Source organism: Rhinoderma darwinii, chromosome 5 (genome assembly GCF_050947455.1).
Source record: "Rhinoderma darwinii isolate aRhiDar2 chromosome 5, aRhiDar2.hap1, whole genome shotgun sequence".
NCBI classification, from domain to species: Eukaryota; Metazoa; Chordata; class Amphibia; order Anura; family Rhinodermatidae; genus Rhinoderma; species Rhinoderma darwinii.
In genome coordinates, this window is record NC_134691.1 from 331,777,878 (window position 1) to 331,792,877 (window position 15,000).

The 15,000-nt window shown below is 39.6% G+C and overlaps 1 protein-coding gene across 1 annotated transcript in view; it reads left to right on the forward strand.

The window, feature by feature from the left end:
• Positions 1 to 6,382, forward strand: part of DLX5 (distal-less homeobox 5) — a 7,097-nt gene extending 715 nt beyond the window's left edge. Inside the window, exons 2-3 of the mRNA XM_075828765.1 lie at positions 3,977 to 4,161; positions 5,647 to 6,382. Coding sequence (XP_075684880.1) covers positions 3,977 to 4,161; positions 5,647 to 5,979 — 518 coding nt within the window. The 3' untranslated portion in view covers positions 5,980 to 6,382. The remainder of the gene's footprint in view (positions 1 to 3,976; positions 4,162 to 5,646) is intronic.
• Positions 6,383 to 15,000: the final 8,618 nt, after the last annotated feature.

Genomic DNA, 15,000 nt, shown 5'->3' on the forward strand with positions numbered 1-15,000 from the left:
CGTGGCTGCGGTTTTTTTCCAGCCATAAATGTGTCTCTGTCTGTTCCTTCATGGTTTTATCTCCGTAACCGAGGCGCCGCCAGTCAGCACCACAGAAAACCGCACCAACTATTTCCAAAGAGCAGAAAGAAAACAAAGCAAACAGGAATCTCACACGTTATACCCAGTAGTGAGCCAGGGCACAGGGCAGCAATGCCAACTGTACCACTAATATTATACCAAGCAGAGAGCCAGGGCACAGGGCAGCAATGCCAACTGTACCACTAATATTATACCCAGCAGAGAGCCAGGGCACAGGGCAGCAATGCCAACTGTACCACTAATATTATACCAAGCAGAGAGCCAGGGCACAGGGCAGCAATGCCAACTGTACCACTAATATTATACCCAGCAGAGAGCCAGGGCACAGGGCAGCAATGCCAACTGTACCACTAATATACCCAGCAGAGAGCCAGGGCACAGGGGCAGCAATGCCAACTGTGTCCCTAATATACACAGCAGAGATCCAGGGGTACTAATATCAACTGTGCCCCTAATATTATACCAGCAGAGTCCCAGGGCATAGGGGCAGCAATGCCAACTATACCACTAATATTATACCCTGCAGAGAGCCAGGGCACAGGGGACAGCAATATCAATTGTGCCCAAATACTATACCCAGCAATGAGCCATAGCACATGGGCAGCAATGCCAACTGTACCCCTAATATTATACCTAGCAGTGGGCCAGGACACAGGGGCAGCACTACCCACTGTGCCCCAATATTACCAGCAGTAATCCAGAGAAGATGGGTCTGCAATGCCAACTGTGCCCCTATTAAACCCAGAAGAGATCCAGGGGTACTTCTATAAATTGTGCCCCAGTAATATATCCAGCAGTAATTCAGAGCAGAGGGGGCACCAATACCAACTTTGCCCCCAGTTATTATACCCAGAAAGGATCTAGGGAACAGAGGACAGCAATATAATTTGTGCCCTAGTAATATGCCCAGCAGTAATCTAGAGCAGATGGGGCACCAATACCAACTGTGCCCCCAATTATTATACCCATAAATGACACAGAGCACAGGGAGCAGCAATATCAATTGCGACCCAATATGTTACCCAGCAGTAGTTCATGTCAGAGGGGGGGGGGGGGGCAGCAAAAGTAACTGTGCCCCAAATATAATATACACAGAAGCGATCCAGAGAACAGGGGGCAGCAATATCAATTGTGCCCCAATATTTTACTCAGCAATGTTCAGGGCATAGGTGGCAGCAATTTCTAACTGTGCCATGAATATTATATCCAGCAGTGATAACAATTGTGCCCTCAAAAATAGAACATTCTAATAGTCAGACAATTCCAGGGCTAGACATGTATTGAAAGATAGAAAAATATGTATTCAAAAGATATCTATCTATCTATCTATCTATCTATCTATCTATCTATCTATCTATCTATCTATCTATCTATCTATCTATCTATCTATCTATCTATCTAATCTTTGAGATATATGTAGTTACTAATTTCTGTGGTGCTGTAGTACATATAGATTGTAGACCTGTCATGCATTCACTAATATCTGCAGGGTATTTTTGAGGTTTATTATTATGTGCAACAGTTTCGGGTTTAGGTCACTATGATCGGATTTTATAATATTTCGGGTGCTGTTTCTGTGGTTTGACATTAAAATATTTCTGTAGGGGACCGAAGTAGTTTGATATATATCATGAGGGTCAGTGTGGTCTGATATTAGAATATTTCGGGGGGTTTGTTTTATAATAAAGGGCACAGTGGTTTCATAAATATCATGAGGGTCAGTGTGGTCTGATACAATATTTTGGGGGTCATTGCTGTCTGATATGAGAATATTTCGGGTGGTGTTACGGTGGTTTGAAATCTTATATAAATTGAGGGGGAAGGGGGTCACTGGGGTTTTGGAAGCATTTTCTGGGTTACATTTTTGTATGTGTATTGGTTTATGTTTATTTTGGGAATCTTATATTGGGGGGATGGGTGTGTGATGAGTTATTATTGTGCAGAGGGGGTGTCCTGTCTATTGTGGTTTGGGGGGACAGTGGCAGACTTTACAGCAGTGGGGCCCCCCTCAGTGAACCGCTGTCTCTGTCTGGCTGGAGCAGAGTGACCGCTGAGTGTGGAGATTACAGGGCAGCCAGTCTGGGGGCTTTGATGTGTGTCTGGCCCGGCCTGGGGTTTCCTTGGATCCCTCTTTCTACATATTAAACATAGTCTGGTGCCTGCTGCTCCGGCTGCCCAGACTCACTGACCGCATCCTCCATTCATCCCTTCCGGGCAGAACTCCATAATGCAGCGCTGTGCACACACCAGCCCGGAGCATGCACGGCGTGCAATAAACCTTCCGTGCACTGAATCATAATAACAACCATAATACATTATAATACACCAAACTGACATAATAGAATGTATCCAAAAAATAATTGTACTGTAATATAATCCCGTACTACAGTGTAATAAAGTAAACTAATATAATAACCTGCACTATGTTGTGCTTCTCTATAGTATTATATTATTAAGCTATAATGCTATGATGTAATTTAGTATATAATATTTACTGTACTGTAATAAAACGTATTGTACTACACTGTAACAATATACATTAATATAATAACCTGTACTGTAATACACTACTCTATACGATTATACAATCATTTACACCAGTTCTGTAAGATAGAGCTGTCTGTAATAATTCTATAATCTAATGAGTTCATAAGAATTATACTGTAATATACTACACTGATATAAAATAATATAATAACGTATTGTAATACATTACATTATACGATAATTTTACAATGTAATGTACAAATGTAGTACAATGTATTGTAATTATTCTATAATGTAACGTATATTAAAATAAACGATGTTATAATATATACTGCAGAAATGTTCCGTCATAAGCCTATAATGTAAAATGCAATTATATTATATATTAGGACATTACTATAAAATATTCTTCTATCGAAACCTGCACTGTAATTTACTACTTTATACTATTATACTATAATACAAAATATATTGCACAGCTATAATTTAATTGACTGTGATATGTTATTCTGTTTATAATATACTGTACTATTATATCCTGAATATTAGATCTACACTGTAATATTATACGATAATGTATTGTGCACCCCAACTGTCTCAAAACATAAAATACTGATACAATATAACAACATAATATATTATACAAATGTACTAAACTACTATCATGTAAAATACTAAACTGTATTATAATATACTGCTGTAATGTAAAAAATTATACTGTATTATAATATAATATACTGCTATAATATAAAATATTACACTGTATTATAATATATACTGCTATAATTTAGTATGTCACAATATAATCTCCTATACCGACATAATAAAGTATAGTCTTATATTAAACAGCTACAGTCTTTATATATTATGTACGTTAATATAATGTACAAAACTTGTAACAACAATAATATATACATATATATATATATATATATATATATATATATATATATATATAATATACTGCTGTTATCTATTATACCATAATATAACTGCTATACTATAATACAATGCACTTGAATATACTATATAAACTATACTGTAATATAAAATAGTATATAATGTATTACACTGCACATATCGTACGATAATGTGGTCATTTAGGATACAATACTGCTATTATGAACTGTAGTGTATATATAGTATTTAGTAATAATATAATGCACTATACTCATTGTTTATACCGTGATATATATGCTGTAGTGCGCTATGCTGTAATATAAAGTACTGTAGCATAAATATAACATAAAACACAATGTGATTTGCTTTTACAGCTTTTTTTTGTTACATTTATGTCTATCCTTTGTATTACTTTACCTGATTTGTCTCATTACTCTTTATATTCCTTCTCTACAACTTTCAAATGACTACTATTCCTCACACATATATTTAACTCTTGCTTCCCCAGAGAAAGAAGTGACAGAGCCAGAGGTGAGGATGGTGAATGGGAAACCAAAGAAAATTAGAAAGCCCAGAACCATCTATTCCAGCTTCCAGCTGGCAGCTCTACAGAGGAGGTTCCAGAAGACCCAATACCTGGCACTGCCCGAACGGGCCGAGCTGGCCGCCTCCCTGGGCCTCACACAAACACAGGTAAAGGAACGGGCGAATCCTAGGTGTGTGTAGATGTAGCAGAGGTGAATGTTTTATTTAATGCTTCAGTGTGCTATTTGGATAGATGATAGATAGATAGATAGATAGATAGATAGATAGATAGATAGATAGATAGATAGATAGATAGATAGATAGATAGATAGATAGATAGATAGATAGACTGACTCATTCTGTAGTTTTATGAAAGGCTGCATTAATCAAGTAGTGTGTATATGTGTGCATTTAAATAATACCGTATATAAAGCTCAATGTGAAGATCGATAATGATGGGCTGAGTAGTAGGCACTATTTTCCATATTTTACTATGTGCAGATACGTCTTGTAGTATTATAGCCTACACAGAACAGTATCACACAAATGGCCCTTCTGAACATTGAGTCCCGTGTCATCTGCTGCAGCCACCTCTGATCTGCTCAACATCTGCAAAATATTACTGACTTCTCCTCAATCAGATGTTAATGGCTGAAATCAAAGCTGTGGGTTTGTTAGAGATAATTCAAGACAGAAGTTTGTCCAGTACAGGATAATATCATAATTTAAAAATCTGCATCTTCTTTAAGGATGTCTCCATAGTTCTTCAGAGAGCAGATGAATTCCATGTATATTTGGTTAAAAACTTATGCGTGAGGGGTGGGTTCTGCTACAAGTACTAAGATATAGCTGTAGTGGAGAGGAGTCTGTCAGATGATGCAGCAGAGCTAATATTGTCCATAGAATAGAGCATGACATCATCTGTGATTGATCAGCTGTATAGAAGGACACCGAGAGAGATGATAGATAAATAGATAGATAGATAGATAGATAGATAGATAGATAGATAGATAGATAGATAGATAGATAGATAGATAGATAGATAGATAGATAGATAGATAGATAGATAGATATGAGAAATATAGGTATATGATATATAGATAAAAAGATAATGAATAATGTAGATAGATAGATGATAGATAGACAGATAAAAAATAATAAAACGTAGTCAGCACTCCAATGTATAGTGAAGAAAAAAGGAGCTTTATTAGCCCTGGTGCTACGTTTCGGCTCAAAACACTAGAGCCTTTCTCAACTCTTGGGAAAGGCTCTAGTGTTTTGAGCCGAAACGTAGCACTAAAGGGCTAATAAATCTCCTTTTTTCTTCACTATACATTGGAGTGCTGACTACATTTGGATTCTTTGTATCCAAAGGGGACTTAAATCGGGTCCCTGGGGCGTGCACCCTTGTCTGCTATCGTACACTGGTGCTGCTGGACGGTGGAATTGTTGATGATAGATAGATAGATAGATATAGATAGATAGATAGATAGATAGATAGATAGATAGATAGATAGATAGATAGATAGATAGATAGATAGATAGATAGATAGATAGATAGATAGATAGATAAGTGTTTGTTACTTATAAAATCACATCGAGCTATTTTATTATGACATCGTGTGACTCACTGCTATTTATCATTCATTGTAGGTAAAGATCTGGTTCCAGAACAAAAGATCTAAGATCAAGAAGATCATGAAGAATGGAGAGATTCCCCCGGAACACAGCCCCAGTTCCAGTGACCCCATGGCCTGCAACTCTCCACAATCCCCTGTCGTATGGGAATCGCAGGGGTCTTCAAGATCTCTCAGCCATCACCCCCATGTGCATAGTCACCCCCAGACCTCCAATAACTCCCCTGCATCCACTTACCTGGAGAACCCCAGTGTGTGGTACCCAGCAGCAAACTCTCTAAGCTCCCACTTACAGAACCACAGCTCCCTACAGCATCCATTAGCGCTGGCGTCTGGGACTCTCTACTGAAGAGCTCAAAAACTCTTATGACCTTATTATTTTTGGCTTTGGACAATCCTCCTCCTGATTCATTGTTATGGAGAAAACACAGACGAATGTATCAGATGGATTTTTTTTTTAAAGCAAAGTATATTGTGTAAAGCTTGTGCATGTAATTTATTGCATTTCAAGGGAACTTTTTGTTTTGTTTTTGTATATTTTTTTCATTTTATTAATATTATTTTTTATTTTTTTTTACCGATGGACTTTGACACAATTTTGGACACTATTCTCGATGGTGCCTTCAATCTATGACCTCATTTTTTTCCCAGAGACATTTTTTTTTTTAATGTTTATTGTAACCCGTGTAAATAAATGTAGATAGAGGAATTAAGCTGTATATTCTGGTTAAATAAAATTATTTCGACCATGAGACATGATTGTTGGCTGGGGAACACATAGACATGAATGGCCTGGTGTCTTGGTTGGTGGGAATAATATCTATCGATGTTTGTGACCTGCAGTATCAGATCAGCATTCATGACAGGGACAGGTGACAGGTGACATACAGGGTCTGTAGAGCAGGATCTCACCTGCAATAGAACAATTCGGACAGGTAGCAAGCAGATGGATACATGTCAGGCTTGCTGAGCTGGGTCAGGATGTGCTGTGGACAGGGCAAGAAGACTTGAAAGGTCTGCAGAGCAGGATCTCAGTATAGCCTGCAGCAGTGTCGGGGGACATGTAGCAGAGTCGGGGGTTTGCAGAACAGACGGAGGACATGAAGGAGATTAGGGAGCATGCAGCATGTATTGGAGGTGGGGAATATGTTATGTCTGTATGCCAAAAAAAACTTGGCATGTTATGTCTGTAGCGCAGTATGGGATATAGGAAAAACAAGCAGATTTTTTTATTTGTATTGGAGTGCATGTATTGTTTGCAAAGCAGAATTGCATTATAGGCTGCAACAGGGGGACAAATATGTAACTGAGGGGATGACGTGTCAGGTCCGCAGAGCAGGATCTCAGTGTATAGGCTGGCATGGGGACTAGTAACATGCATGGGGTCTAGTTACATGCAAACAGATCAATTCATCGGTATAAGCTGCAGCGGGGCAGAGGACATAGATGTAGAACATGGAGTCTGACATATGCAGAGCATGTTCTCAGTGTAGGGATAGAGCACATGCATGTAATAGGGGGACATGTCTGCAGAGCATGGTATTTGTAGTGGGGACATAGGACATGCTTGTAATACAGGGGGACATGTAACGTCTGCAGATCTCTACATAGGCTGCGCTAGGGACATAGGACATACTTGTAATACAGGGGGCATGTCATGTCTGCAGATCTCTGTATAGGCTGCAGTGGGGACAGGGGACATGCATGTAATACTGGGGGGGGGGCATGTCATGTCTGCAGATCAGGATCTCTGTATAGGCTGCAGTGGGGTCAGAGGACATGCATGTAATATAGAGGGGCCATGTCATGTCTGCAAATCTCTATATAGGCTGCACTAGGGACATCGGACATGCTTGTAATACAGGGGGGCATGTCATGTCTACAGAGCAAGATCTCTGTATAGTGGGGACATAGGACATGCATGTAATACAGGGGGCATGTAATTTCTGCAGATCTCTTTTTAGGTTGCAGTGGGGGCATAGGACATGCATGTAATGCAGGGGGGCATGTCATGTCTGCAGATCAGGATCTCTATAGGCTGGAGTAGGGACAGAGGACATGCATGTAATATATAGGGGCATGTCATGTCTGCAGATCTCTGTATAGGCTGCAATAGGGACATAGGACATGCATGTAATACAGGGGGCATGTAATTTTCTGCAGATCTCTGTATAGGTTGTAGTAGAGACATAGGACATGCATGTAATATAGAGGGGCATGTCATGTCTGCAGATTTCTGTATAGGTTGTAGTAGGGACATAGGACATGTATGTAATACCCCCTGTATACCCCTCTGTATAGGCTGCAGTAGGGACATAGGACATGCATGTACAGGGAGCATGTCATGTCTGCAGAGCAGGATCTCTGTATAGGCTGCTGCAGACACAACCTGAAGAGACATGCTGTGCAGCCTCAGGCGTAGTTACCTGTCTCCGTTTTTTTTTTTTTTTTTATCTTGGGTTTTGTCTGCCTCCCCCTCCCTGACTGTCTGCCTCTTTGTTATTGCTGCCAGTTTTTCTTCTTCAAGCTCAATAACATTCATGACTGGAGCCTCAGCTTTGTCTGAACCTTTAACTGTTGTTCTTAACGTGTGAAACTCAATAGACGCAAGTTATATATCCGCATAGATCTGTACAGTATCTATATTCCTCTATATAGCTCATTTTTCTATACGCAATCACAGCTACATACATTCGTTACATTGTATCAACTTATAGAACGTTGGGGGACGCTCCAGAGACGTCATCAAGAATCCCCCGCTCTGTCTTTCCATCAACATAAATAATCAAAACGGTGATGTATGGGAGGAGTAAAGAGATCAGTCACTATAGACGGAAAGATCCAACCCCCTTCCCTCATACCATGAGTATTTTTATTTTTTTATTGGATGATGGTTAAAGGGGCAGACGGCTGACTGGGGCCCTAATGCAAAATCCGGAGCATGGCCCCCACCTACCATGTGCCATTTATAATACTGGTGTCTTTGTATGTGGCAGAGGGGACTTTAAGCCCCCTTCAGGCACCAGGGCCAAGGTATGCCTGCTACCTCTGAAACCCCTATAGCTAAACCTCTGCAAAGGGGCACAAACCAACAAACATGTCCCACAGTATTAATGATTTTCCTTCCCAATAGTAAAAAGAAGTGCTATAATTTAACTGCATGGCCAATGGGACATATTTCCATTGGACTCAATAGACATTTTTTACTACCATAGACAAAAAGATTCTGAAATTGTTCTGAATATTAATTATATTGTTATCCTACTGGGCACCTATAGATATTAAGTGAACACATAGTAGAAAGTTTTTAGTTTTTTTAAGTGTTGTAAAAAACAAAACAAAATGTGATTGGATTGCAAACCGGTACAAAAACATCAGTTTGGCTGGGTTCACACTCACATTTTTTTAGGCTCTGTTCACATTTGCCTTCGGGGTTTTCTGTCTTTCTTTCCGGTAATTTTGATGACAAGAATAGCGCATTCTGCAACTCTAGTATTGCAATCGAAAATAATGTCATCCCAATGGACCCTATTTTGGCTCAATGGGGTCTGTGACAGTTTGAATCTGGTATGACCAGAGTCAAACCTATTAAAATGGATTATACCCATTGCAATACTGATGACAAATTGACATAATTTTCGATCAGATTTTTCAGTCCGTCACCCCTTGACCTCAATAATAAAAAATTAGAGATCCCAATGGATTCTCTATAAAACAGATCATGATAGCGCTTTATCGGACAGGTGTCAGTTCCTTCTCCATCTACGGATGGAAATGACGGACCCAGATGTGGCCCACCAATAATATCAGTAGAAACAGTCAATGCTGGACAAAGAAACATTACATATGACTTTCTTCTCTCAGGCGAAAACAGATGTCCCTCATAAAAGGGCAATTTTTGCTCTTTTGAACTATTTAGACATTAGTTTTCCAGCAACTTTTTGTACTGTAAAAATAAACTCCACACTGCTGTTTTTGAAAAAAGAAATTGCAACAAAGTGTCAGTGAATCTATCAGGATAAATAGGTCCCTCCCCCCACCTCCAACTTTTAAAAAAGGGATGGACTCTTGTTGCCCTCCAATTATATGGATTATGTTTTTTTAGAGGTCAGTTTAGCCCCAATGTTTCGGTCTGTAGAATACAAAGGCGTGAACTAGTCCTAAAACTGGCCATACACATAGGTAAAAAGTCAATGGGCGTGTTTAACTATTTTGGTCCAACATTGTTTTCAAATTTGACACAAATAAGAGCATGTTCAGACGTGGCAGATTTTTTCCGCTGCAAATGTTGTTGCAGATTCGGGGCAAATACGTAACGAATCTGCACCAACATTTGCATATTTGACAGATAATTCAGACGTTGCAGATATCACAGCGGACTTGCCACAGATTTCAGTTTTTGCACTGTAAGGGCATGCCCCCACGTGGCGGAATTCCTCCGCAACTGTCCGCATCAATGCCGCACCTAATCCGGGTTGCGGATTACGACTGCGGATCTGCCCAAAATGTGCAGTAAATTGATGCGGACTAGCTGCTGCGGTAAAAGTGCTTCCCTTCTCTCTATTATCAGTGCAGGATAGAGAGAAGGGACAGCCCTTTCCCTAGTGAAAGTAAACGAAATTCATACTTACCGGCCGTTGTCTTGGTGACGCGTCCCCCTTTCGGCATCCAGCCCGACCTCCCTGGATGACGCGGCAGTCCATGTGACCGCTGCAGCCTGTTATTGGCCTGTGATTGGCTGCAGCCGTCACTTAGACTGAAACGTCATCCTGGGAGGCCGGACTGGAGGAAGAAGCAGGGAGTTCTCGGTAAGTATGAACTTCTATTTTTTTACAGGTTGCTGTATATTGGGATCGGTAGTCACTGTCCAGGGTGCAGAAACAGTTACTGCCGATCGCTTAACTCTTTCAGCACCCTGGACAGTCACTATTTACTGACGTCTCCTAGCAACGCTCCCGTAATTACGGGAGCCCCATTGACTTCCTCAGTCTGGCTGTAGACCTAGAAATACATAGGTCCAGCCAGAATGAAGAAATGTCATGTTAAAAAAGCAAGACGCATCCGCACCACACATAACATGTGCATGACAGCTGCGGACTTCATTGCAGAAATTAGAATCTCCATTGAAGTCAATGGAGAAATTCCGCCATGAGTCCGCCACTGCTCCACAACAGACAGAGCATGCTGCGGACACCAAATTCAGCTCCGCAGCCTATGCTCCGCAGCGGAATTTTAGGCATCGTCTAAACGAACACTTCTAAATTTAAGTGGAAGTCAATTGAGAAACGGCTCCGCTGCGGATTAACGCTGCGGAGTGTCCACAGCGGAATTCAAGTGAAATTCCGCCACGTGTGAACCCAGCCTAAAGGCTGAAATCCGCAGTGAAAATCTGCTTCTTCTCCGCAACGTCATGAGCTGCTGCGGAGAGAAAATTCCGCACCGCAGCCTGATTTCCGCACAGTTATTTTCTGCAACGTCTGAACTAAGTTTCCTAAAAATGTATAGAAACAAATGTAAAAAATGGCTGCTGCAGAATTCCACTGCGGACTGTCCACAGCAATTCCGCCACGTCTGAATGTGCCCTAATCCTTTGCGATGGCCGGCAGAAAACTTCTGTCTGCCGAAAATCTGATCTGTTGGGTCAGAAATGTTTAGTTTTTTAAAAAACACTAGAGTAAAAAAATGGTGTGCATGGCTTTTGGGCTAGTTCACATATCAGGTCGGCCATCATGTGGTGTCTGTCCTTCTGTTCCCATCCTGTGTGACACTTTGTGGCCATATGACCCACCTGAAAACAATGGGATCAGTTATCAGTTTTATATAAAAAGTTAGAAGGAACTGACGCTGACTTCCTTCCGGGCATTTTATATTGATGACCTGTTCTTAGGCTAGGCCATTAATATCAGATTGGTCGGGGTCTGACTCCTGGCACCCTCACCGATCAGCTGACTGATGGGTCTCGTATTACCGTTTTTCAGCCTAGTCATAGGAACAGAAAAACAAAAATATTGCCAGTGCCTAATCCGTGACATAACAGACATCAATGGCACCTGACAGGCCCGAATAAAGTCATAGTTTTCCGTTAGGCTGGGTTCACACGACCACATTAACGTCCGTAATGGACGGACGTATTTCGGCCGGAAGTCCCGGACCGAACTCAGTGCAGGGAGCTGGGCTCCTAGCATCATAGTTATGTACGATGCTAGGAGTCCCTGCCTCTCTGCAGGACAACTGTCCCGTACTGTAATCATGTTTTCAGTACGGGACAGTAGTTCCACGGAGAGGCAGGGACTCCTAGCATCGTACATAACTATGATGCTAGGAGCCCGGCTCCCTGCACTGTGTTCGGTCCGGGACTTCCGGCCGAAATACGTCCGTCCATTACGGACGTTAATGTGGTCGTGTGAACCCAGCCTAATGGTGTTTGCCACTTTAGGCCACGTTCAGACGTGCCGGAATTTTTCCGCTGCAAATGTTGGTGCAGATTCGGAGCAATTACACAACGAATCTGCAGCAACATTTGCATATTTGACAGGTAATTCAGACGTTGCAGATATCACAGCGGACTTGCCACAGATTTCAGTTTTTGCATTGCAAAGGCTGAAATCCGCAGTGAAATTCCGCTTCTTCTCCGCAACATCATGAGCTGCTGCGGAGGGAAAATTCTGCACCGCAGCCTGACATCCGCACAGTTATTTTCCGCAACGTCTGAACTAAGTTTCTTAAAAATGTATAGAAACAAATGTAAAAAACGGCCACTGGCGAATTCCACTGCGGAATGTCCAGAGCGGAATCCAACAGCAATTCCCCCACATCTGAACGTGGCCTTACAGAAAGAAAAAGTATTATTTTCTGGATCTTTTTATGAAATCTGCGACGCCGACAGATAGATGGATGGATGAATAGATAAACATGGAGAGGCAGCAGCACTTGAAATGAAAGCAGCACAGAAACTGACCTTTATCAAGTGTCCAAAAATACAGTATATGAAGAGAAATCGCAGCACTCTCAGAAGTTTATTTCTTCATGTCAATGCAATGTTTTAGCCCTGTCATGGGTTTTCGTCATAGAGTCCGCCATTTTACTGGAAAAACACTAATATTTTTTTCAAAATTTTTAATGGAATCTGCAGCACAGATGTAAATAGATAGATAGATATTTCATACAGATAGAAAAGAAAAGCTGGGCTAGTTGTAATGACTACAGTACACTTATATGCCTTCTACCTTCCAGTTATAAACTGTGTCATATGATGATGTCATAGAAAGATCATTACCTTATGTCACATAGCTGTCACAGGCAATATAAAGATACACTAACCATAGAGCAGCCGCTGGAGCGTTCACACCCTGAGGCCCAAAATGTGTGTTTCTCCATGGAAAGCTGATCATGTTATAACTTACAATGTACAAAATAATGTATCTTAGTCCCTTTAGTCATAGACCTGGGAGAAAAAAACAAAAAAAACAACAACATATGAATAATAACATTATTATTATTATTATTATTATTATTATTATCAGTAGTATTAGTAATAATAATAATAATAATAAAAAAGATAGATAGATAGATAGATAGATAGATAGATAGATAGATAGATAGATAGATAGATAGATAGATAGATAGATATGAGATAGATAGATAGATAGATAGATAGATAGATAGATAGATAGATAGATAGATAGATAGATAGATAGATAGATAGATAGATAGATAGATAGATAGATAGATAGATATATAGATAGATAGATAGATAGATAGATAGATAGATAGATAGATAGATAGATAGATAGATATGAGATAGATAGATAGATAGATAGATAGATAGATAGATAGATAGATAGATAGATAGATAGATAGATAGATAGATAGATAGATAGATAGATAGATAGATAGATAGATAGAACTACAACACATATTATTATGATAATTATTTTATATTATTGTCATTATTATTACCTTTCTTTACTGCAGATCTTTACACAATATTTGATGATGATGACGATGTCCTGTATGTCATCCATACCACCCCGCTCATCCCACCTGTGTCAGTACCAGCTCTTATCCCATGTACTGATCTCATCCTGCAGCCCCGGCAGCTCGTAGTGGTCGTAGTCCTGGCACATTCCTATACACACATGTATATCCAGCACAAGGGGGGAGACCTGGGGTCATAATTGGGGCTCACACATGTGGTTTTGATTAGTCAGGTCGTTTGGAAGCTGCCAGACAATGTTGTACAGTTATAGATCACACAGGGGAATGGCTGCAGCAATGTGAACAGGAGGAGACGCTCAGGTTTGGGGTTCACTTCTATTTCTACATTTTGTTAGGTCACGAGACCAACCGGACACATGAATTATTGATACACTGTATCATGATCTGCGGACACTGGATATAGGCAGGAGTCGTGGTGTATGGTCATACATTGTATCATAACCACATAGCAGCAAAGAGGGTTTTAAGGTAGACCACAAGTGTATAAAGTGGACAAGGGAATCTTCTGACTTTTTTTTTCGTTTATTGACGTCAGATCGCTTTATTCATTTTTAATACAATGTCTGTCTGTATGTATGTATGTATGTATGTATGTATGTATGTATGTATGTATGTATGTATGTATGTATGTATGTATGTATGTATGTATGATATATATGTATGTATGTATGTATGTATGTATGTATGTATGATATGTATGTAAGTATGTATGTATGTATGTACAGTATATATGTACAGTATGTAGGTATGTCTGTATAGTATGTATATATAGTATGTATAGTATGTATGTATAGTATGTATGTATGTATAGTATCTATATATAGTATGTATGTCTGTATAGTATGTATGTACAGTATGTATGAATGTATAGTATGTATGTATGTATGTATGTATGAATGTATAATATGTATGTATGTATGTATGTATGTATGCACACACAGTATGTATAGTATGTATGTATGTATGTATGCACAGTATGTATGTATGTCTGTATAGTATGTATATATAGTATGTATAGTATGTATGTCTGTATAGTATGTATGTATGTATGTATGTACTGTATGTATGTATGTATGCACATACATACAGTATGTATGTCTGTATAGTATCTATATATAGTATGTATGTCTGTATAGTATCTATATATAGTATGTATGTCTGTATAGTATGTATGTATAGTATGTATGTATGTACAGTATGTATGTATGTATGTATGCACAGTATGTATAGTATGTATGTATGTATGTATGTATGTACAGTATGTATGAATGTATAGTATGTATGTATGTATGTATGTATGTATGTATGCACAGTATGTATAGTATGTATGTATGTATGTATGCACAGTATGTATGTACAGTATGTATAGTAT